Source organism: Corylus avellana, chromosome 2 (genome assembly GCF_965113065.1).
Source record: "Corylus avellana chromosome 2, dhCorAvel1.hap1.2, whole genome shotgun sequence".
NCBI lineage: Eukaryota > Viridiplantae > Streptophyta > Magnoliopsida > Fagales > Betulaceae > Corylus > Corylus avellana.
The window spans coordinates 13984365-14007939 of record NC_142491.1 but is presented as its reverse complement, the minus strand read 5'-3'; the positions used below and the strand labels follow the sequence as shown (position 1 = coordinate 14007939).

The 23575-nt window shown below is 34.9% G+C and overlaps 1 protein-coding gene and 1 long non-coding RNA gene across 2 annotated transcripts; both read left to right on the top strand.

The window, feature by feature from the left end:
- The first annotated feature begins 8625 nt into the window (after positions 1 to 8625).
- Positions 8626 to 14565, top strand: LOC132178036 (uncharacterized). Its single transcript, XR_009439806.2, has 3 exons — positions 8626 to 8907; positions 14038 to 14183; positions 14306 to 14565. It is a non-coding gene; the product is annotated as an uncharacterized LOC132178036 (long non-coding RNA).
- A 2610-nt stretch (positions 14566 to 17175) lies between these two features.
- On the top strand, positions 17176 to 23074 carry LOC132178040 (Enhancer of polycomb-like transcription factor protein). The gene is made up of 4 exons (XM_059590507.2): positions 17176 to 18838; positions 19137 to 20489; positions 21522 to 21636; positions 22439 to 23074. Exons 1-4 carry the CDS (start codon positions 18041 to 18043, stop codon positions 22672 to 22674), a joined length of 2502 nt encoding a protein of 833 aa, XP_059446490.2. The 5' UTR covers positions 17176 to 18040; the 3' UTR covers positions 22675 to 23074.
- The last annotated feature ends 501 nt before the right edge of the window (positions 23075 to 23575 follow it).

Sequence of the window (23575 nt, the reverse complement as noted above, 5' to 3'; positions counted from 1 at the left end):
TTCTCACGGACCCAAATTATTAACAATTTGAACAATAAATTATTAAATATCTCGGCTCTAAAGAATTTAGGATGGGCTCATTTAAATAGTCAACTTCTTTTTTTTCTTTTTTCTTTCTTTTTTAGAGTGAGTGATTTATGGGATTGCAGGGGGGATCAACAAGTACAAATTTTTTAATAGTTTAAATTATATTTTTAGAGAGTCCCTACTATCGGGTCCATCCTAATAGTACTCTTTTTGCAGTCTCTAATTACTATGTGGCACATCATCAATTTAAGAAAAATGCAAAAAAAAAAAAAAAAAAAAAAAAAACGTAGTCGGCAAGACCTAGGCCATACCCACATACCCACGCCGTAGGTCTCGTCGGACCCACGGGCCTGGCCGACTGTGAACACCTTAAACCCCTCCGGCCGTGACCCGCCTCAAAACCCGTTTCTAATGCTTCAAAACCTGTTTCTAATTTCTAAAAATCTGTTTCTGATGCCTCAAAACATGTTTCTAATGTCCTAAAACCTGTTTTTAATGCTTAAAACCTGTTTCTAATGCCTCAAAATTTGGTTTTAGATTCAAAAATAAAACCTAGAGGTGGAAGGTTAACCATTTAGAGATTTTATCACCCTAAAATCTAGTGTATTTTAGTCCAACTTATTTATGTGTACTTTTTATGCTTTTGTTTATATGTCAATTATTGATTGAGGGCTGTAAAAAGGGTGTTATCAGGATGGTCCTGATAAAAGGTTTTCTCGTATTTTTATATATTTAATGATAGAGAGAGAAGAATTTGAACTATAAAATAATACCAAAATATGAGAATCAGAATAATTGGAGTAGGAGTTTCTTTTATTTTTTTTGAATTCGAGAGGACAAGAATAATCCTCAAGATCTCACCCACCCCTCGCTCCCTTGCACGTGTTAAACAATTTTTGGTAGCAAAGACTCACTTTTTAGATGGGCGGCGCAATGGCAAATATTGTTGTGTTTGTTAACACTTTTTCAACGAGATATTTTTTTTAACAAAAATATTATCATATAAAATAAAAATAAAAATAATTTTAAATTTCCTGTTAATACTTTATTATGAAACGAAAAACAAAAGAATGAATGAAAAAAAGCTAATTTGTTTTCCACCTCGGCTTTTCCTTTTATTTTTTGTTTTTTAAATAAACTTTGTTCGAAAAGGGGAGAAAAGTTTCGAATTAATCATTTTTTCTAAAAGATGATAATGTTAAATTATGCTATCCTTTGGACCATTTTATCCTTTTATCGGATAAAAAAAATGCTATTAAACAAACTCACAAATTTCTACTCAAGAAAAAAAGGCAAACAAAGCATATCATAGATTGACGAAAGTAATTCTCATTCAATCTCTTCATCATCTTCGTCCTAGATTTTTAATGAAAGTATCATACTTCTTTCAAAAAGAAAAAAAAAATGATATTAACTACATGTTGCAAAGAATTAATGCCAAAATTATAGATAAATCGTATAAACTAACAAACATGTATCGATCGGATTTAGGAAAGTATGGCCCTACATCCAGGGGCGAGACATTAAAGTGTGGGGGACATAAATGAAAAAAGTTTAAAATTTAAGGGTAATTTTAAAATTGTGGGGGGGCTTATTACATAAAAAACATGAAATTTTAGGGTAATTTTAAAATTTTGGGGGACTAATGTCCCCAAAGCCTTACCTAGTTCTTGCCTACATCCCACATTTCGGCCAACCCACGAAGAAAGTTAGTGCGATAAAGATAAAAACACCTGAGCATCGCATCCAATATCTTGGAATACACTCTGGGAAAAAGGCTATGAACTGCTTCATCAATCTCTTCGTGAAATCTCAGTGCTTGAGAGTTATGCTACAACATATAAGTTCTCAATGTCACCAAGTTTCTTTCTCTCCGTTTGTGATCAATCTCTATCGTCTTATCCCCTCCCTCACCCGCAACATTCAAGTATGCTTCTACATTCTTTTTTTTTCTTTTCTTTTTTTAAGGAGGAAATCATTCAGTTTCATTGATGAAAAGATCGCGAGCATAAGCTCTACAATACAGAGTAAAAATCTACAAGGTTACAAATGTCATAGATACAGACATTACAATCTAACATTCAAGATATATCTATGACATCAACAACCGCTAACTCATGACTAGTCTTCATCTGTAACAACAGATCTGCACCAGACAGACTCAATTTAATGCATAGATAGCTCTTATTCCTCAGCCTTAGAACAGAATACTCGCATGCCGAAACTCATCCTCCTCGACACAAAAATCAGGACAACATTCACATCCACAACCCAAGGGTCTAGACCAAAAACAAATACCCCACAGATCATCAAGCGGGCAGATCAGGAGAGATGACATAGCCTTATTACAAGCAACAAAAGACATGAACAAAAACCACAAGAAAATAGAAAAATACATGCAGAGAACGAATAGGGAAAAAAATTGGAAAAAGAAAAACATGGAAAATGAGACAAATGCCAAAAAACCACAAAACAGAAAGCGACGCCGATAGAAAAAGTGGGCCTCAGAGCGAGGTTTCCAAAAAGCAACACAAGGTGGTGATGGACACGAACAGAGCCGGAGAGCCAGGAGGAAGAGCGTGAGTCGACGTGGGTCTGACGGGGGACTTTAGGTCGGGCTTTGACCAATCTGATCTAAGAGCCAAGCCAGATCCGAAAAATGACTAAGCGGAGTTGAGCTCAAGGGTAGAAGGGGAGGGGCTAAAAAAAAACATAACAAAGGAGGGGAGAAAAAAAAAAAAAAAAAACACCGCACAAAGAGCTAGGGAGCATCAGGTAAATAGTCTAGCTCACAAGGTCAAGAGGGGGAGGGGAGGCAACAAAGGATGAGGGGAGGAGGGGGAGATCGAAGGTTGTTCTCCCCCTCCTCCTAAGCGGCGCTTCCTCAATTTGAATCTTAAACAAAAGTTTTTGTCAAAGGAAATTAATTGTATGCTTCTACACTCTAATAATGCATTCTAAAGCAGTTATAATAATGCATTTCTAATAAGTTCTCATTCAATTTCTCGATCATGTTCGTCCTTGATTTTAATGAAAGTATCATGCTTCCCTTCAAAAAGAAAAAAAAAATGATATTAACTGTATGTTGCAAATAATTAATGCCAAAAATTATAGATAAATCTTATAAACTAACAAACTTTTATCGATCGGATTTAAAAACGTATGGCCCTTTATCCCACACTTCAGCCAACCCACAAAGAAATAAGTGCAATTAAGATAAAAATACCTGGCACTGCATCCAAATTATTGGAATACATTCTGGGAAATAGGCTATGAACTTCTTCATCATTCTCTTCGTGAGACCTCGGTGCTTGAGGGCTATGCTAAAACGTATAAGTTATTGATGTAAGTTTCTTTATTTCCATCTTTGATCAAGCTCTATCCTCTTATTCCCCCTTCCCTTACCCGCAACATTTAGGCATGCTCAATCCTCTACACTATAATCATGAATTCTGAAGCTTTATATGTTTGTCAATTTCTTGTACAAATTCTCAATCCTTCTAAACATCTTTTTTCCCCTCAAATTTCTTTGTTGTATGAATATCTTTCTTGTCCTTTTAAATTTCAGCATTTTCCATCAGTAGATACTAGTATTGATAATCTTAATCATGTAAATTTGAATCTTCAAAATACTATAATAGTGAATATTATTTTCTGGAAGGGGTAATCTTTTTTTCAAATTCTTATTCTTCTATAAGTTTCTCTTTACTAGTTTATGTACATTTTATTTGTGAATTATTTTTGGTTTCTGTCTTCTAAGGATTTCTTATGATTAAAAAATCGAAATAATAAAGCCTCACAAGAGTGACCATTTTCTCAAGGTTTTATGGTGTGTAGGAATCTATAAAAATGATGTTTTCTGGCTATAAGGATGGCTTTATATGGGTCCTTGCATTAAGAGCTTTGGTAACCTAGAACTTTGGTAAAAAGATCAGCAAGCTGATGTTGAGATTTTACATGAAGTGTGCGAATAATCTTTTCTTGAATTTTCTCTCTTACCAAATGATAGTCTATTTCGATATGTTTAATGCGTTCGTGATATACTGGATTGGCAGCTATATGTATAGCAGCTTGACTATCACAAAATAACATAGCTGCTTGATGGTGTAGAACATAAAGATCATGAAGTAACTAAACATCCAAGTGATTTCGCAATTGATGGCTTCCACAGAACGGTACTCAGCTTCTGCAGATAAGCGTGATACAATGTGTTGCTTCTTTTATTTCCAGAATATCAAAGAGTTTCCCATGAAAACATAAAACCCAGTAATTGACCCATGTCTATCATGGCATCCTACCCAATTAGAGTCGCAAAAAGCTTTAAGATGCATATCAGATGATGATGAGTATAATAGACCTTCACCATGAGATGTCTTGAGATATCTAAGAACTCGGAATGTAACATCCATATGAGGCTGCCTTGGAATGTCCATAAATTGGCTCAAAATATGAATAGAGCATGATATTTCTGGTAGTCTAGAAACAAAACTAAATAAGACCTAAGCTAAGATGTTATGTGAGGTGAATAATGCTAGAAGTAAGACTTTTATTTCATCTATTTTAAATCTAATTGTAATTTTAAAAGACACATCACTTTGAAAATAAAAGGTTTACAAATGTCCTACGTTTATGGACTAAATAAATAAGAGAACTGTTATTTGTTATTTCCTTGTCCAGTTTTCCCATCCAACTTCTTTAAAAATTAACATCAAATTTACATGACCCACACCATCGTTTTTCATGATACCAAGTATTCACATAAACAGTACTATAACCAATATGCGAGTCAAGACAAGAAAAAAATAAAAAGAAATTAAACAAAGTCAAGACAAGAAAAACATAGAAAGAAATTAAACAAACTCTTGGCGAAGAAAAACATAGAAAGAAATTAAACAAACTTCTAATCAAGACAAAAGAGGTAAACGAAGCAGCTCATAGATTGGCGAAAGCAATTCTCATTCAATCTCTCAATCATGTTCGTCCTTGATTTTTAATGAAAGTATCATGCTTCCCTCCAAAAAGAAAAAAAAAATGATATTAACAAACATGTATTGATCGACTTTATAGATAAATCTTATAAACTAACAAACATGTATCGATCGACTTTATGAAAAAACTATGGTTCATACGTAGAGGAAACTAACAAACAAAAGGCTTTATATGTAGTTGATAGTTTATCATAACCAAGAATAGAGGATAGATCAAGTAATTTGTAACCTTTTTGTAATGCCCCAATGAAATCAATTAATTGGTAATTGATTTCATGGTTCGTCTCACAGCTTTATTGCACGGGAAACAACACTAAGGGATTTCATTCTCTCCGAAGAGAGTCTACAACGAAATACTTTGGCTAAGGGTCATAGTTAACAATAATTTAAAACCACCATTATAACAACCATAGTGAACCTGAAAACATCATAACATAGATTAATTCTCCAAATGTAGCTGTTAGAGACCAGTAATTGAAATATAATACGTATTACTCCTAATTGTCCTGAATAAAATTATAGCCTACACTTAACTAAATGCAACATAAAGACAATCTTGAGGATTTCCTGACAAATAGTACCACCAGCGTCCCACATGGACTTAAGCCAGACATGGTTCAACTCCTAAAAAAATGATTCAAAACAAGTCCCGCATAATGACTGGATGCATCCCCAAGTCTATCTTCAGCTAAACTAGCTAAACATCTCAAATATACATAATGGTGGGGAAATAATAAAATGATAAGTTCGACTACTTAGTAAAAATGCACATGATCTATAAGTTATTAGATGGTGAACTTAGTTGTTTATAAATTACATGCAGCATTATGCGGTAACAATTTATCATGGATGCAATATAGATATAGTATATGCTGTGATATAAGAATTGGTGTGGTCTTTTTGTGTCAAAAAATATCAATAATAAAAATAACTACTCGCAGTAGAACGAATCCTTGTAGGATAAGGCTATATTGAGGGTGTCGAACCTCAAGGACTGCGCGTGTGTTGTTATCAAGCTTTGCAAGATTAAATCTAACTTAATTTAAAAGAGATTTAATTTGTTTTTGTTTGAAAAGTAAATTTAAAAAAGTAAAAGTAAAGATAAAAAGTAATGAGAAATAGAATAGGGAGTTGATTTCACCACTAACCGCATAACAATGATTAATCATAAATTAATAAGAGAAATTCATATTATGCATGATATAGGGCTTGTTTCACTCGAATGGTCAAGAAAATACCATCATTAAAAAATAAGTATAATCTATCTTCGGTTTTCACCAACCGTTCACCTAACTACTAAGATGCGGTACGATCCGTCTTCTCTAGGAATGGACTATCTAATTCCTTAATAGGCTACACACAATCAAGGGAATAGTATAACCCATCTTCGGTTGGTACGAACTGTCTACCTAAATTACACCAAACTATGGTGTAGTACAATCCGTTTTTCCTATGCATGGCCTATCTAAGATCGTATGTCAATTAAAACCGTTGTATAACAATCATTCATATAAAAAACTTTGTAAGACAAAAGAAGAATTTCATAATGATTGAATATAAACATTAAGATCAACTCTCATAGTTATACAACCATCATACATATAGAAAAACCCAAATTAAAATATAATTAAACTATTGTTACTTGAAAAGGCCTACATCAATGCCCTATTACAGAATTAGTCACTCATCCTGGTGCTAGGATGGCTACCTGCCATGTTTCTCTTCTCTTCAACTCTCCAAGCCTCCAAAAATATTTCCATGTGAATCACACATGGAAATGGACAACAGGGATGAACAAAGGATGAAAACAAGGATAAAGTGTAGCCAAGATGAGAGAGTGGTTTGGGGAGAAAGTTGTTTCTCTTGTATTGAGTGAATATTATACAATGAATCAATTGAATGATATACGTTCATTCTAATTAATTGAAACTAACTTAATATTAAGCTGACTTCTTTTTATAATTAACTTTCATGTCACTATAACTAACACTGCTAGATCATATTTACATTGAATATGCACTGAAAGGGTGATGAATCGAGCAAGCAACATGGTGTTTGGCTTTGTGCTCAATCTTTGAAGAGGCTTATTGGTAATGGCAGAGAAATATAGTTGAACATCGAGACTAAAAAGGAAAAATAGAGATGTTTAAAAGAGTTTTGGAGGAATGTCAATTATGTGATTTAGGATTAAAGGGACTACATTCACATGGAGGAATGAAAGACTTGATTGAGCAATAGCTAATATGTATGATCCTCAAGCAAAAAAAAAGAAAAGAAACTGGAAGCACTATAGAGGGTTGAAGGGAAATTATTGAATTTTTAAAATCTCATATGATAGAGTTGGTCATGCACAAAGCCGGAGGAGATCAATTAACCTAACAAAGTAAGCCTAACTTTGATACCAATTGAAAAATATAGGCCCTAATTCTTAATAAAGCACACAAATATCTCAATCTTATCACAAAATCCATATTAGCAAAGTTATCAAATTTTAATCCAGACATTACATGCGTAAATACCAAAATTCAAGAAAGCATAAAAGAAAATTTGCATAAAAATTTTAAGAACGAAGCAGAAACTTTTCAATAACTCTTTTTTTTTTTTTTTCAAAAAAAAAAAAAAAAAAAAAAAACCCACTTTTGGGGCATGCCTTCCACTAAAAGAAAATGATTAGGGCGAATCTATATATTTTCAATTGATATCAAAGTTAGGCTCACTTTAGGGGCAAGCCAACTTAACCCTTAATTCTAAAAAAATAAACATTATATAACCCATATACAATGGTTTGACATTGAATTTGCCACCACACTAAAAACCAAACATGTTTTATTTCAAATTTTGCAATTGGGTGAGTGAAAATCAGATTAAAAATTCTACTTGCCTTGTGAGCACGTAAATGCAATTTTTTTTTGACATGTTCGCACAAGAGGAAGGAAGGAGATTCGAATTAGTGACCTCCGCTTTATTTAAGCATGGTCCCAGTCGATTGAGCTACCTCTTGGGGACTCGTAAACGCAATTATAATCACACATTCAGAAATAATTCTTTAATGACACAATTCTAGAAACCAAAATCTCCAATTATCTACACTTTAAGCCTCATAATTAATCCTAAAATGAACCAAAATGAACACTTAAACCAATATTCCAATAATACAAATGCATTGTTCCATCAAATTATTCATTTTTCGTATAAATAAAATAAACTAAATTTTCGTTCACACCCTAAATCAATTCTAATAATTAGTTGTTTAATTACTAAAAAAAAATTAAAAAGAATAGTTTAATATTTTATCACTTTATCTCCAAATTATGACATTACCTATAAAGTTAAATAATTTCAGCTCAAATATGTACAAATATATATGAGAAATGCTAGATATATGTGGTTACTCACAAATGCTTAGTTTTTTTTTTTTATATGACAATAAAAATTATCATTAATATAAAATATATAAATTAATCTTCAAAATTTAATAATGATTGTCACTGTAAAATTAATCTGTCCCATGTGCTACAAGAACATGTAAATAGTATATTATTATGTTTGAGTTTTGCTTGTTTCTTCGGGCCTGATTCTTTGAGGCCCTAATCAGGCCTGCATAATTCCCTTTATTTATTTATTTATTCTTTTCTTAAATTGCATTCTCTTCTATCTATTCTGAAATTCGGGACACGAAGTCTATTGGGTTGTTATCTCTGTCCCAAGAGGACTCTTGTTGCCCTCAGCACACGCCAATTCCCTGCAAATTCCCCACCTTTTTTACAGGGTTCAGTCCAACTAAACAGGCCAATGCTTGTTCAATTTTGACCGGCGTTGTTTCTGAAACATGGGTTTGATATTTTGCAGGCTCATTGGAGTGCTTACATGACCTTTTCAATTGAAGCTTGAGGTAGACCCTTTGACGATTCCTTAAGTAATTTTGTTGCTTTCGTTTGATGTTGAATTGATAAATAATATTTGCATGAGCTTTGTGTTATTCAATTGCTTAGAATGTCGGCTCTGTTAGGATTCTAGTTTAAGAGGGTTCGAGTTTTGGTCTATTGGGTGTGAAAATCTATGATTGAAAATTGCTCATACTGCGTATGTTTGTTGATTTGATAACTGTGAGTTACAGTGGTCCTTGAAAACATTGGTTTGGACAATCTGTTTTGTAGTTGATCCTTGTCATTGGTGAAAACCCATGTGATGGTTTATGGGACTAACCAAGTTTGCTTCTTGTGATAAGCATGGTGGATTTTATTTTTTTATTTTTTTTAACGTGATTAGTTGATGCATAAACCTAAAATTAGATGATTGAATCGTCTTTTAGGTCAGTCATTGTATGGCAAGGGTTTCTGTCATTTTTGGGAGAGAGTTGCTGCTATGTCTAAGAGAGAAGTACAATTTTTCTTTCCACTGCCATCGAAAAATGGGTAGCTTTTAATTTTCACATCCAATACTTGTACCACATGTGTTTATCAATAGATTTTCCTACTTTCCTTCTTTAGTTAAAATGGGGTGGCCAATTAGGTGTTTTGTTTTGCTGGAGGTGGGCTATAATCAAGAGTGTTTCTTGTTTCTATGCGTCCTGATAGTGATGCAGATATATATGGTGAAAAGTTTCTTGACAATAGTAAGGCAGTGAATATTGCTCATTGGAGATCTTTTCCACAGAATCATTTAGCTGATCTAGCACAGTTTGCTGCATTTGCCTAGGCATACTGCATCTGGTCTGGATCCCTACTAATTGGGCCGAGAATCCAAATGTAGCAAATATTTGTTGCTTCATTTTTGCCAAAACCATCATAGAATAGCTTTTAGTGTTGTTGGATTGTTATCGAATTTTGGATTTTAATCCTTCTGGCGGACCAAAAAAAGGTAAAACTAAAAAGTGAAAGGAACAAAGTATTATTCTTCATTCTTTTTTCAATATTTGGCCTATACTGGGAGTTTGTTAATATAGGTTTTTCTTATCCTCAGCAAGTTATTGCATGACCATGTTGCTTCTAGGGACCAGATTCTTCTTGTGGTTGAGCGTACACAATTGTTTTGTCAATAAACCTAGAGAATGTAGCCAATGGTCCCAGGATCAAATGGCATCTCCTCCTCACAGAGGGGGTGAAAGGTGAATTCATGGGTGCATTCCCATGCAGGTGGTGAGTTATATATTTACCTAGCAAGAAATAAACCTACAGAATTTAGTCTTATTTTGTTATCTTGGTTTATAAAATGTATTACTTCCTTGGGAGTTGCACTATAGAGGTTCTCAAAGAAAATAATGAGATTATAAGGTTATTGTTATCATTTGTACATCTATGAAATTTGTCGAAAGGGAGTTTGGATATTTGTCACATTTAGCTGGTCTTTCTTAAGGGAACATAAAAAATACTAAACTTGAAGAACATTGGTCATATCAGTTTCTGAAGAAGATAATCGTCAATTTTCATCTAGCTATTGAAGCATAAGGGCTCTAAGATTGATCAATATTACCATTTGTCCTTGTAGCAGATTGTTACCTTCCCCTTTAACTAAGTGGGAGGTCTTTGAGCTCAACCCATGCTAGGGGAAGTTTTGCTATGTGAAGGCTGCACCTGCTGTGTAACCCACCATAACAATTTGATTAAAATCTCCTCAACAATATGGATCATGCATTGTATCATAGTGATTTGGCATTGTTCTGGTAATGAGCCAATCTTTTGATAACTACTAGCACTCAGGGAGAGGATTTCAGCATTGTTGAGACCATATAATTTATATGAATGGAGGTATGAGTTATTAAGATAACCGTGTGAAGTGATGATCCCTTCTCTTGTAGACTTCTTGGATTTTAGCAGAAGAATTTCATTCTACTAGTTCTGGCCTTTGGAAGACCTTACTCTTTCTTGTCATAGGTATTTAATTTTTTATTAGGTAGAAAAAGATAAAATGAAAGTCTAGCTCCTAAGATTCATCATATATGGCTGAAACTTTTGATATTGAAGCCTATGTTTTTGGGTAATATTGTCAGGCTGGCATAGGGTATACATGAAATGGACCTATGCTAGCGCCTGCATACATGAGTTTAGGGTCATTTATTTGTTTCCTTAGTCGCATTCCTTTGGACTATATATTATAATATTAATTGAATTTATTTTGTTATGTTCTGTTTTTAAAGTATGTATTATTTATGTTATGATAGCCGGCCATTTTTTCGTTACATTAGAGTGATACAGTTTCCATTATTGTCTCTTTCTGTTAGCATGTTTGCACCTTTATAAATATTTTTACTTAAATTTGTTGTGAGGTAAAAAATTTTCAAAGTTATTTATGTTGAAATGTTGAATTGATATTGAGTTTAGGTTTGTTAAAAATATGCTAACTTTTGGACCAAACGGGCATCTCTCTCCACAAGTGTGTGACTTGTGTATTTGTCTATCAAAAAGGGTTAGGAGGTCAGGAATGATGGATATTGAAGGATATAAATAATGAAGAAAAGAAGAAGTGATTTTTACTTATCAAAAAAAAAAAGAAAAAAAGAAGTGATTTGGTTAAAGACAAAATAACAAAGCATATCCTCCCATTAAGTTTTTGCCAGGACTACGACTGTGATGTGTGTACACTCATATTTACAGAAGTTATATTAGGCTATGACTGTAACTGATATTGAGACTGTCTAAGGATTAGAGTAGAATACAATTATAAAAATAAAAGTCTCTTTAAGACTGTGACTTCAAAGTTTGCCCAAAAGGTCTGCCTTTTCTCCCTAACGTTAGTGCTGGGGAAATCCAGGATTTTAGTCTCTCTTTCTCTTTCTCTCTCTTTAATTTTCTTCTTTTGATCCCATTTCTTAGAGTCTTTTCATACTTATTGTTTGTATCAAAGCTGCACCATACCCATTATAATGCCATCAGCCTGTTGAGAATCCAAATTTCTGACTACTACTGGCCTAAAACATCACTAAATCTCTCTTGCTTATAGTATGTGCTTATTGACATTTAACTGGTAGTAAAAACAAGCCTTAACAAAGATTGTAGCAGTTGGGCTGGGAGGGAATTCTTTCAATCCCCAAGTTTAGTATCTCTTTCAATTGTTGGGGTAGACTTTTTGCAGAGGCCAAACAAACTTGTAAATAAAATATATTGATTTATTTCCTATTTTCCTTCTAAAACTTGTGGGGGCCAAACAAATATTTTAGATAAATTACTACCTATTTTCCTTCTAAAGCTCACGTGTAATGTAGATTTTCTTTTGAGTAGAAGAAGTTGTAGCCGCATGTGGTATAAATTAAGAATAAATTTATTAAATCTAATCAGATATCTATTGTGCAAAAAATTTCTCCTACCCTCCTGCTCCACCTTCCTCTTGTGGAGTAAATTCCTGGCCTTATAATAGCAAATTCTTCAAAGGTTGTGAAACAGAGGAGAGTTTTCTCTTATAAAGGTGCAATATCCTCCATGGGAAACCAGGTTGAGATCCCTAAACTGAGCACGGAGACTAAGCTTTACTAGAAAACTCAAGGCATATCAGAATTCAATCAGGTGGGGGAACATTTCAAAGAGGAAACATTTAAATTATAAGGCCAGCTACTTTATCTTGAAAAGTGTTCTCATAAAAAATTTAATTCTAGTCCTGCAATACCATCTCTCTCCATTTCTTCTTTATTTTGTTTGGAGAGACTAATTAAAAGAATAGGTTATTCATTTATATTTTACTGAAAATCCTTCCATGGAGTTTGTAGTTCTTTTGATCTTGACTTAATTCAGTAAATACATGAAATTTTTTGACCAAATGTTTTCAATTTCTTGATTATCTTGCTGATAATATTATTGAAATTTGAGATTGGGCCTCAGAGCTGAACTGATGCCAAAGCTGGCTACTTGTATGTTGTGATAAATATGTTAGTTGTACTTTCAAAAAATTTATTTCTTTATTCTAAGAAACTGCAAGAATTAAGTAAAGCTGGATGTAGATAGATTTTTTGACTGCAAATGTAGATATACATTCTGAACACTTGAAACAACTCATAACCACCTGCAATCTTAGCCGTTAGTTCAGGCCATCTCAAAACCTTTACCAGGAAGAATAGAAAATAAACATTTACGATCTTTCTGGTTAAACTTTCTTGAAAAGACTATCGAGTATCTTCTCTTTGCTTAAGCTTGTACATGTAATACCATTTGTATTGTTACACCACATCTAGCTCTCTTTGAAGGAAACATATCTTTGATGTAACATCTCGGTTCTCATATTGAGAAGAGGAGTAGCTCACTTAGAGTGGGTGGTTTATAGAAAAATACTCATGGGTGCTAAGTCCCACATTAATTACTTGTTAGGTGAAATTGGTCTTTATAAGTGGTTCTAAGAAATCTTCAAATTGACTAATCATTTTGGGGGCGATAGCGCATAGGTGGCTAGCGCTTTTTCGTTGGTCATTTAAATGGTATCAAAGTCACCTATTAATGCCATGTGGTACTGACAGCATCACATGACGTGGCCCTGATGCATACATTAGGGGTTTAAGTGGGAGATTTTATAACATCTTGGTCTCATATTAGGAAGATGAGTTGCTCACTTAGATTTGGTGGTTTATAGAAAGATATTTATGGGTGCTAAGTTCCACATTGGTTATTTGATAGGTGAAACTGATCTTTACAAATGATTATAAAGAAGCTTCAAATTGACTAGTCATTTGAAAGTGATAGCGCAGATGTGGCTAACGCTTTCCCTAGTTTGTTACATTTGATGACATGTTTATACTTGGTCTCTGTTCAGTGATAGTTGATGTTGCTGATTCTTGAGAAAACACCAAATTTATCAGACCAACCAACTATACAGCAAGGCGTTATTTTGAACCAAACTGGAAAACTTGGTTTTATTAATATGTCTCAAGCCATCAGAAGATATACGACTCATGCATATTCCTTGCTGAAACAATTGTGTGTTTCAATTTCTTTTAAATTCTTTGTTTCCTGGTATTTTGAAATTTCAAATGCTTCTGCAGTTAACTACATAATCAATTTGCCACATATTTATGTTAGCATCCTTGAAATGCGTGGTGCAGTGAGGAAGATGAGTAGGAAAAGGAAAAAGAAAAGAAGGTTCGCTGTCCTTCAGTCACTAAAGAAAATTGGACCAAGAGTTGAAGTAACAGCAGCTTAAATTTGCATGTTTGATGGCATTTAATCAGAGGGGAACTCCTCCAATGCTGTAAGTCAATGACAAAGTTTAATTTCAATTCAAATCAATTTTATTTACCATATGGAAGCAACTTAATTTTCTCTTACACTAAATTAATCATCGATTGAGGAGAATTCTTGATGAATCCACAGATTATCATTCATTACATGGAATTTCATGAAGGGGAGGACTCCAATACTGTAAGTTAATGGGAAGTTTAATTTCATTTTGATCGAAAGCAGCTCAATTTTACTCTTACATTGAGCTTATTAATCATTTTAAGAGAATGCCTGATGAATCCACAGATTATTCTCAGTAAATATGTGACTTCCCACCCTAATATCTTGGATGCCCATAAAACATAGAACACAAAACGTGGAATCTTTTTGAAGGCCAAATATGCTTGCATTTCTCTACTTATGTACTGTGGATTGTGGCACTCTATGTTAGGGCATTTACAAGAGAAAGGGGAATTCTCAGAGTAAAATTGTACCTTGATTTGGTGGTGCTAAATGATTGGGTTTATAGGTGAGCATGTGGATCCATGCACGGGAGTGCATGTGTATGCAGTTTTAGGTTTTTACTATGGTTGCAAATTGGTGGGCTGAGGTTAGGACAAGTCATAGGTTCAGATGTTGTATAGATAAACATACTATAGGTTCTTTTTTACTTATCATGAAATAATTTTGAGTCTGTTTAATTTCTCCAACCACCATTGCAATCTCTTAGGTGTGACCTATTAGATCTCGGGTCCCGGTCCTCTTCATGCCTGCATTATTGTTTATTATTGTACTTGAAGGATGTCCCAGCACCCAGATTCCAGGCAATCCGTTTTGTTTTTTCCTCTTTGGTTGGGAGTTTTGTTGACGATAGGTATATCAGTTGATATATGAAGAAAAATAGAACTTTGCCACGGATTGCACCTTCAAATACTTGTCTTCTGGGAGATCCATAGGGAATACAGTTGGTGGACAAGAAATGGCTTGAGCATTTTCAAGATGGTTCATTTGAAAGAAACTTGTTAGTACTAATTTTGATTACTTACCTAGGCCCTCTGTTTTTCCTTTATATAATTGTTCCTTAAAAAAAAAAAAAAGTGCCTGCCATCAATATGAACTGAACAAACTTTATTGATTCAGAAGATAACTCAGGAACCCATATTTAAACCAAAAAGTAACTCTCAATTATATATATATATATAAAATTAGATTACAAAAGGGAGCAAAGAAAAGTGATAATGACAAATGTTTATAGTCTTTTAGATGTTAGCACAGGCCACTGTATATCTAAAAACCTTTACCAACATGCAATTGAGTTTCTACGTTTATGTGTTTCCATTTGTTGAAATTCCATTCTACAGTTATCTAAGACTTCTTGTGTTTCTGATGTTTGTTGTTTCTTGTCCCCTTTTTATTTTTCCACAAATACTCTTGAGGTCTACTCCTATTCCTATATAGATGATAACAATTTTGCTGTACAAATTGCTTGAATTCCGGGCAGCGAATATGAGAAAACCTATATGATCCATCTGCCGAATAGGTCTCAGATATCCCGCCTATTTGTTGAGACAGGTAGATTCGATAAATACTCTTTACATTTACTTTTTAAATTGCTACCGGTGTTCCAACAAATGGTTGGAATTATGCCACTTTGCTGCCAGATCTTGTCTGGAAAAGATGAGTGGGCAGGAGAGTGTTTAATTATTTCTTTGCGATGTGACAATGGCATGACTTTGCATGAGAGTGGGTAGAATATTATTAGACCACGCTTTCCCGCTTTAAAGTAGTCTTTAACCCTTGCATTTTTGTTTTTAATTAATTTTTTTTTTAAAATTTTTTTTTAAATACCTTTGCAACTTTTGACTTCCATGAGAAACACAATAAATAAATAAATAAATATATATATAATACATTCTTCTCTTTCCATGATTTTTCTTGCTATTATTAAAATACTGTTGTGCTAATTGGAAGATGCTTCTGTGGAGGTAGTTGTATTTTCCTCAATTTTTATTCCTTATTTTTTATTTAAAAATGTAAACGCAAATTGTATAGCTTTTTATGAATTTAAAAGACAGAGTTTTCTTCTAAACTGAGTGGGAGAAAATTTTTCCAACATATTCTTTAAAAATGACATGTGTTTAAGAAGTACATGCTTTTTTTAATTACAAGGATAAAGTTGGAAGAAATTTTATTCAAAAAGCATGTGTGTTTTTACATGTTATTAAAAAAAAAAAAATGTGTTTATTACATGAAAAGTGGCGCATGTTATTTTTATAGAATAAGTTGAAGAAATTTTTTCCAACCGAGTTTGGAGGAAGACTTTGAATGGCGAAAAATACAAAGCTAAGGAGCCTTAGACCGTCCCAATATGGATCCCTTTCCTTTTTTTTTTTTTTTATTTGGATTGTACAATTTTGGAATTTAATACCTCCATATATATTTTTTGTTGCTATGTGTGATACCTCGAGAAGAAAAATAAAAGAAAGATTTATAAAAGAGTGATGTTATTAAACAACACTTTTATTTACAATTATATCACAATGTTGACTTGGTAATCTCAACAAGCTATTGGATTAGTCATTGTTAAAATGTAAATGTTTGTTGGGATTTTTCGCTAATATCGTGAGATAAAAATGTGATATATAACATTTCTCTTTATAAAAATAGAAAATCAAAGAAGGTCGACTATTTGATGAGATCGTTAGCTCAATAATAAACTTTTTGAGATGAAAGATACTGCTATTTTTATTAAGGTTTTTTGTTGAATAGATTTCAAATGGAAAGAAACTATTTTATGATTAAGATTTTATTTTGTTGTATTTAGCTGTTTACATTGAATTACATATCTATTTAACACGTGAAAACATGCATCATGTTCACTCCCAGCTCAGCTGGTTCAAATAAATGAAGATAAATACTATAATTGGCTTTTTTTTTTTTTTTTTTTTTTTAAGAACTTATATTTTCCCTCCCTTTGTAAGTTGTAACGTTGTTATCCAATTCATTGAAAAAAAAAAAAAAAAAAGAAAAAAAAGACGAGAAGGTTGTTGTGGAATTCACTACCTTTTCTGGTTTTTACTTTTACCCTTTCAAGATTTACAACTGTACAACCCCCTTTTACCGCCCGATTTTAGACGGACGAAAAACCCCTCACGCCCGTTATTCCCACCATCAAAACGAAGCCCATTTTCGTCTTTTCGTAAAAATAGACCCCTCTGCGATTCTTAAAATATCCACTCTCTCTCTCTCCCTCTCTGTGTCTGTCTGTCGCTCTTTAATAAACCTGAAAGGCTGAAACGCTCTCTTGGTGGGTCTTTGGAGCCATCGAACTAAACTTCGGGCCGAACCGATCCGAACCGTCCCTTCCTCCAATCTAACGGCTCCTATTAGTCGGCGTAGTTGTTAGTGGTTACCCTTTCCCCTGCCCCCTAGTGGTTTTTTTCATAAACCCTAGCCCACAGCGCCACCTCAGTCCCCCTCTCTCTCTCACATGAACCTCGTGAAACCCCCATAACTCTCCGATCCCTTTTCTCTCTCGCGCGCGCTTTAGATCTTGTTCTCTGAGGTTTAATTTCTTCTTCTTTTTTTTTTCTTTTTGATTTTCAATTTTTTTTTTTCGTATTTATTTATTTTCTTAATTTATCGTTGTCTGTCTGTCTCTCTGTCTCTCTCTGTCTCTCGTTGTTTCTGAATCTGAGTTGATCGCTATGGTATTATTGCTTTCTTTTTCTTTCTTTTTGTGCCTTTTTAAGTTATAGTAAGAAGATATTTGTATATCTATTTGGGTCTGGATCCGAGTCGGTTCAGTCCAAGTCTGGAACTCGTAGAAAATGGCGAGTCTACAGGCGTTTCGGTTTCCGAGAATTTCGTACACGTTTTCTTTGGGTTATGAAATCAGTGTTTGCTAAGAAGTCAGGGTCGGAGTCGGAGTCTGAGACGGGGTCCAGGTTTGTGTTTGGGGCTGAGTCGACTCGGAGGTTTACACGGGGACTTGGTGAGTTGAGGGGGAGGAGGAGTCGATCGACGAGGCGTGCCGAGTTTTCGGTCGGAAACCGGGTGGCAATGCCGTCCGTGGGGATGAGGCGGACGACGAGGGTGTTCGGGGTGGTGAAGGGCGTGGACGGCGGAGCCAGGGTGCTCCGTTCAGGGCGGCGACTGTGGCCGGAGTCCGGTGACGACTGGTTCAAGCTTGTGAAGAACCCCGGGAACGGAGACGGTCTCGGGTGCAAGAAGCCTGCCTGGGCCAGCGGTGGCGGCAAAAGAGTCGCGGCATTCCACGCAGGTGCTGATGATCGCAAAACAGAGGTTCCGACACTGAGGAAAAGTACGAGGAAGGTGAGCGATGGCGTGGACAAGTTGTTTGGGATTGTGTATAATAGGAAGAGGAAGAGATATGTTGTTCCACGTGGTGGCAGGTTTTCTTCTGGGGATTCGGATAGAATGTATGGGATTCGATTCGTTCGGCGGCAGCGAAGGAAGGTTGATGGTGGTGGTGGGGGGTTGGTGGTGCCTCTGGCACGTCCGGTGCTTGTTGTTTGTGGTGGTGGTGAGTTCGTAGGATGTTTTTTGTATTGGGTTTTGAGTTACATGAGGAGGGCCGAGCTGAGCCTGACTCAGCTTTCTTCGTTCTTGTGCTCGGACCCGATTGCTGGTGTTTACAACTCGTGTGGAATTCAGTTTTTTCGGGTAAGTAGTTGCTGGTATGATATACAAGTAACTTCATTTTTTGTTGGGTAATTAGTTCTTCAATTTAAAGATAAGTACTTGGATTTTTCATGAAAAAAGTAACTGCATTCTTGTTAATGTGGAAGTTTGGGTCGAATTATGAACCGAACATTTGAAATTTAACACTATAATTTTTTTTTAAAAAAAAAAATAGTAATATGAGTAAAATTGGTTGGAATTTGTATTGAATGATGTTATTTTTCTTTTTTGTAATATGATGTTATGTTTATTTGTTTTTGTGTTTTGAATGTTCTTTCAGGATCCTCCTATCAGTAGTGGCTCTGGGATCTGCAATTTTTTTGGGGCCATGCAGAATATACCCTTGTTTTCTGTGGATTTTTCTGCAGTTCCTCTGTGTTTTATGTACATGCATTACAGGATGCTTCTGAGGTTTCAGTGTAGGCCATTTGTTGTAAATAATTCGATTGATGGGGATACAGATGGTGACATGTTGACCGACAGTGAAGAAGACGAGAGCGAAGAACACCGTGTATGCATTCCTTCTGAGAGAGATCTGTCTGAATGCATTACCTCGGTCGTAGATCCTTCTGAATGCAAAAACATGGTACATGAAGTTCTTAGTACAGAGAACAGGGCACACTTACACCCATCTGTTAGAGCTTCGAAATTAGCCCGTCGGACGCAATACAGGAATGCATTAAATTATCGTGGTATTCGGAAGAGGAGGAGTTCACTGAGGAGAAGGAGAGCTAGAAATCCTTCACTTGCCTTAGCCTCGGATGCAGCCAGTAATAGGAGAAGTGGCATGCCTTTGTCTTCTGTGATGTCTAATAGTAAGCTAAGGAGTTCAGTTCAGAGGAGCTCTGCAAAACAAATCAAAGATGTCAGTTCTACTTTATTCGCATCAAGGCAGGATGTAGACTCATCTTGCTGCTCTGCAAATATATTGGTCATTGAGGCAGACAAATGTTACCGGGAAGAAGGTGCTAATGTCATGTTAGAAGTCTATGCTTCAAGGGAGTGGCTTCTTGCAGTCAAGAAAGATGGATTAACAAGATGTACCCTAAAGGCTGAAAAAATTATGAGGCCCTGTTCTTGCAACCGAGTCACCCATGCAATAACGTGGAGTTTGGATAATGGTTGGAAGCTAGAGTTTCCCAATCGACAGGACTGGCAATTTTTCAAGGATCTTTACAAGGAATGTTCAGATCGAAATATGCTGGCTCCAATTGTTAAGCACATCCCGGTCCCTGGAGTTCTTGAAGTCTCAGACTATTGGTATGGCAATACTACTACCTTTTTGAGACCTGATTCATATATCTCTGTCAAAGATGATGAGGTGTCTAGAGCTATGGCGAGGAGCACTGCAAACTACGACATGGATTCTGAAGATGAGAAGTGGCTAGAGAAATTCAATAAGGAGAATTTTACAGAGATTGAGCTTCATCAGCATGTTTCTGAGAATACTTTTGAGTTGATGGTTGATGCATTTGAGAAGGCTTATTATTTTAGTCCAGATGATCTCCCTGATGAGAAGGCAGCTGCTAATCTTTGCCCAGATATGGGTAGGAGTGAAGTAGTAGAAGCCGTGTATAATTACTGGATGAAGAAACGGAAGCAAAAACGAGCAGCGCTGGTTAGGATTTTCCAGGTAAAGCACTATTATGTTTCAAATATCTCATTTCATGCTGGCAATATTTTCAATTTTAGTTTTCTTCGGCACATTTGCCTTGTCCAAGTTATTTATTTTGGGCATGGGTTATTCGGTTTGTTGTTAGATATGAGAAGAATATTACATTTGTATTAGAAGAAGAGGTTCTATTTGTACTGTTCTATGGTTCTAGAATGTTGTGTTATTGTATGATAGCAGAATCTTATAATGTGTATATTGGCAACTATATCCAAGTAAATTGTATCATGTTTCAGCTGCTTAAAGGCAATGTTTCTTATGCTCGTATTTCTCTCTCTCTCTCTCTCTCTCTCTCTCTCTCTCTTTTATCTTATTGTTGGGGGGAGGGGAGTATGTAAATTTATGTAGTAATCCTAACAAAGGTTCACTTTTGGCTTGGATCAAAGTTGAGCTTCTGATGGCAGAATGTAGTTATTTTATCCTTTTTTTTTTTTTTTTTTTTTTTTTTTGTGGAATGCTTAAATGAGGAACATAAAAGTGGAGAATCTTTGATAAAAGATGAACCTTAACCATAACTGCCCATTCGTTTTTGAAAATAAAAAGTTCATGCTAGTTGAGAAACTGGCATGTGAGATCTTCAATATTATCAGCATGCCTCATTTGAGATGTGCTCTTGGGAAATTTAGTGTTAAATATACTCAAGTCCTGTTGTTCTTTTGATCTACTTTACTGGTGTGGTTTCGTGAACTTGGTCCAGTCTGTAGCGAATGGATGTTGCATAAGCCAGTTGAGTGCTTTCACTTTCTTCAAGTCAAGAAATCTAGAAGAGCTGAAAGATATTTTATTGTGTGTCAAGCAGGGGCATTTGGAATTCTTATATTAGTGTAATTCAAGAGAGATTCTCTGCCCCTTTGCTTGTCCTACACTTGCTCTTCCATTTTTCTTCTTAAGGTCCTCTCTCTGTGGTGTACACATGCCAATTTAAGCTCGTAATGATATTTTAAATTGCTGTTCACTTGGTTATCTGATTAGTGTGGATGATGTTTCCAATAGGGTCATCAAGCAAAGAGGCCTCCGGTGATCCCCAAGCCATTATTCCGGAAGAGGAGATCATTCAAAAGACAGCCAAGCCAATTTGGAAGAGGCAAACCACCAAGTGTCTTGCAAGGTAAGTTATACAATTTTAACATTTCAGTACCTGCGTAAATTTGTCTTTCTATAGAGGTGAAAAGACAAAGTTTGGGTGTTGAGTGAGGATTAATTTTTGTTTATAATTAAATTATCATTGCAAGGTGTTTGTTGGTACTAATTTATTTGATATATATGCTGCTGAGAATGTTTTGCAAGTATGCAATTTTATGTTATAAATTGGCATGCTTAACTTTATGATGTTTGTTAAATTGAAGATTCATAAAAAAAAAAGGGCTAAATTTAAGGAAAAACAGTATAAGAAACTTTTGGTTAATGAATTTGTTCAATCGTTTTGAGGTATAATTGATTGTTAGAAATTGTCTCACTGAAGAGTGTACCAATTGCTTTGGAAATTTAATTACAATTATCAACTATGATCCAATAGTCCAACACACTTCATGGTGACTTGCGGGACTCTTTTATCATCAGAGGGAAACAAATAGCAAGGCATCATTGTCACGTTCTTGAATTTGGTCTAGTTTTGGTTGTTATAGTTGTTTTGGCTTGTTTTATTTATTTAATTTCTTCAATTTTGAATTTTATTAAGCTTAATTATAAGCTGTTGAAGTACTCTAAATCAAATCACTTATCATTAAGCTGTTGAATTACTCTAGATATCTTGTTTAAATCTTTCCTGCTAATATCTCTTGATGCAAGTTTGTGATTAGTAAAGATGAAAAAACCTCATTGAAACTTGGTAACGAAATCGTGTTTTAGTGAGTATGTCTTAAGCATTTGAGTGGTTAACAAATGTATTTCCATCTTCTATTGATGTACAGCAATTGCTGCTGAACAAGATGCTTTTGAAGAAAAGAATGCCATGCTTAAAGTTGAAGAAGCTAATGCCTCAGCAAACAACTACATGGACTTGGCCATTCGCAAACGTAAAAGGGCACAGTTTCTCATGGAGAATGCAGATTTAGCGACTTACAGAGCCATGATGGCGATTCGAATTGCCGAAGCAGCACGAGTTGGTGAATCACCAGATGCTACTAGCAGTTATTTTCTTGACTGACGGGTGTAGGTGTTCCTGATGCTAATGGAAATGGCGGATTTTTTTTTTCTTCTTTCAATTACAGGAAGCATTGCAGCCCCATGGCTGTTTTTGAAGTCGTCAGGAAGACTGCCCATGAAATATTGTAACTTTGTATAGGTTTTGATTGGATGTACATTCTGTATTGTCATATGTTCACACCAAACATGTATAAGCGGGGGTTTAGTTGATTTCCTTAGGGAGAAAATGAAAAAAAGTAAATACAGGAAAAAGAAAACAAAAAAACAAAACAAAATTTGAGCCTTAGGCCATGCTGGAGAGTTCCTGTTCAAGAATGTGCATAATTTAACTTAGAGTAATGTTAGAAATTTTATTTTTATTTTACAATTATTATATCTAATTACAGTGTTTGTTCAATTCATTCTTTGATCAGTTCTTAAAAAAAAAAAAAAAAAAAAAAAAAAAAAAAGAAAAAATCTAACCAATAGGATGGTTTGATAATGAATTGCTCTTTTGATTTTATCCTGTTAATTTTGTATTAGATTCATGCATTTAGTGCTTTTGTGGAACTGCTGATTGCAGGCCAGAAATAGATGCTGCCCAGCCTAACTGGAAACAAGCTTAGAGCTTCTTTGCCTGCAGGCCCAGTATGTAAATGGGCAGGTTTTTCCTATTGGAAAAGGTTGTTTACAATGTAGAATGTGATGCCAGACACTTCTCATTTCTTGAAGCCTGCTTCCATGGAAGTTTTGTTGGATGTATTACAAAAGTAGCTCAGCTCCAGTTAAGTTCTCTCATGGTTTGAAGCATCATGTCACATGGCTCATTATTAATCAATTCCCATTCAAGAACGGGAAATGTTAAGTGTTCTTCTAGTGTTTTTTTGGTGTTCTTTCAACTGTGATGTAATTTTTAAAATCAC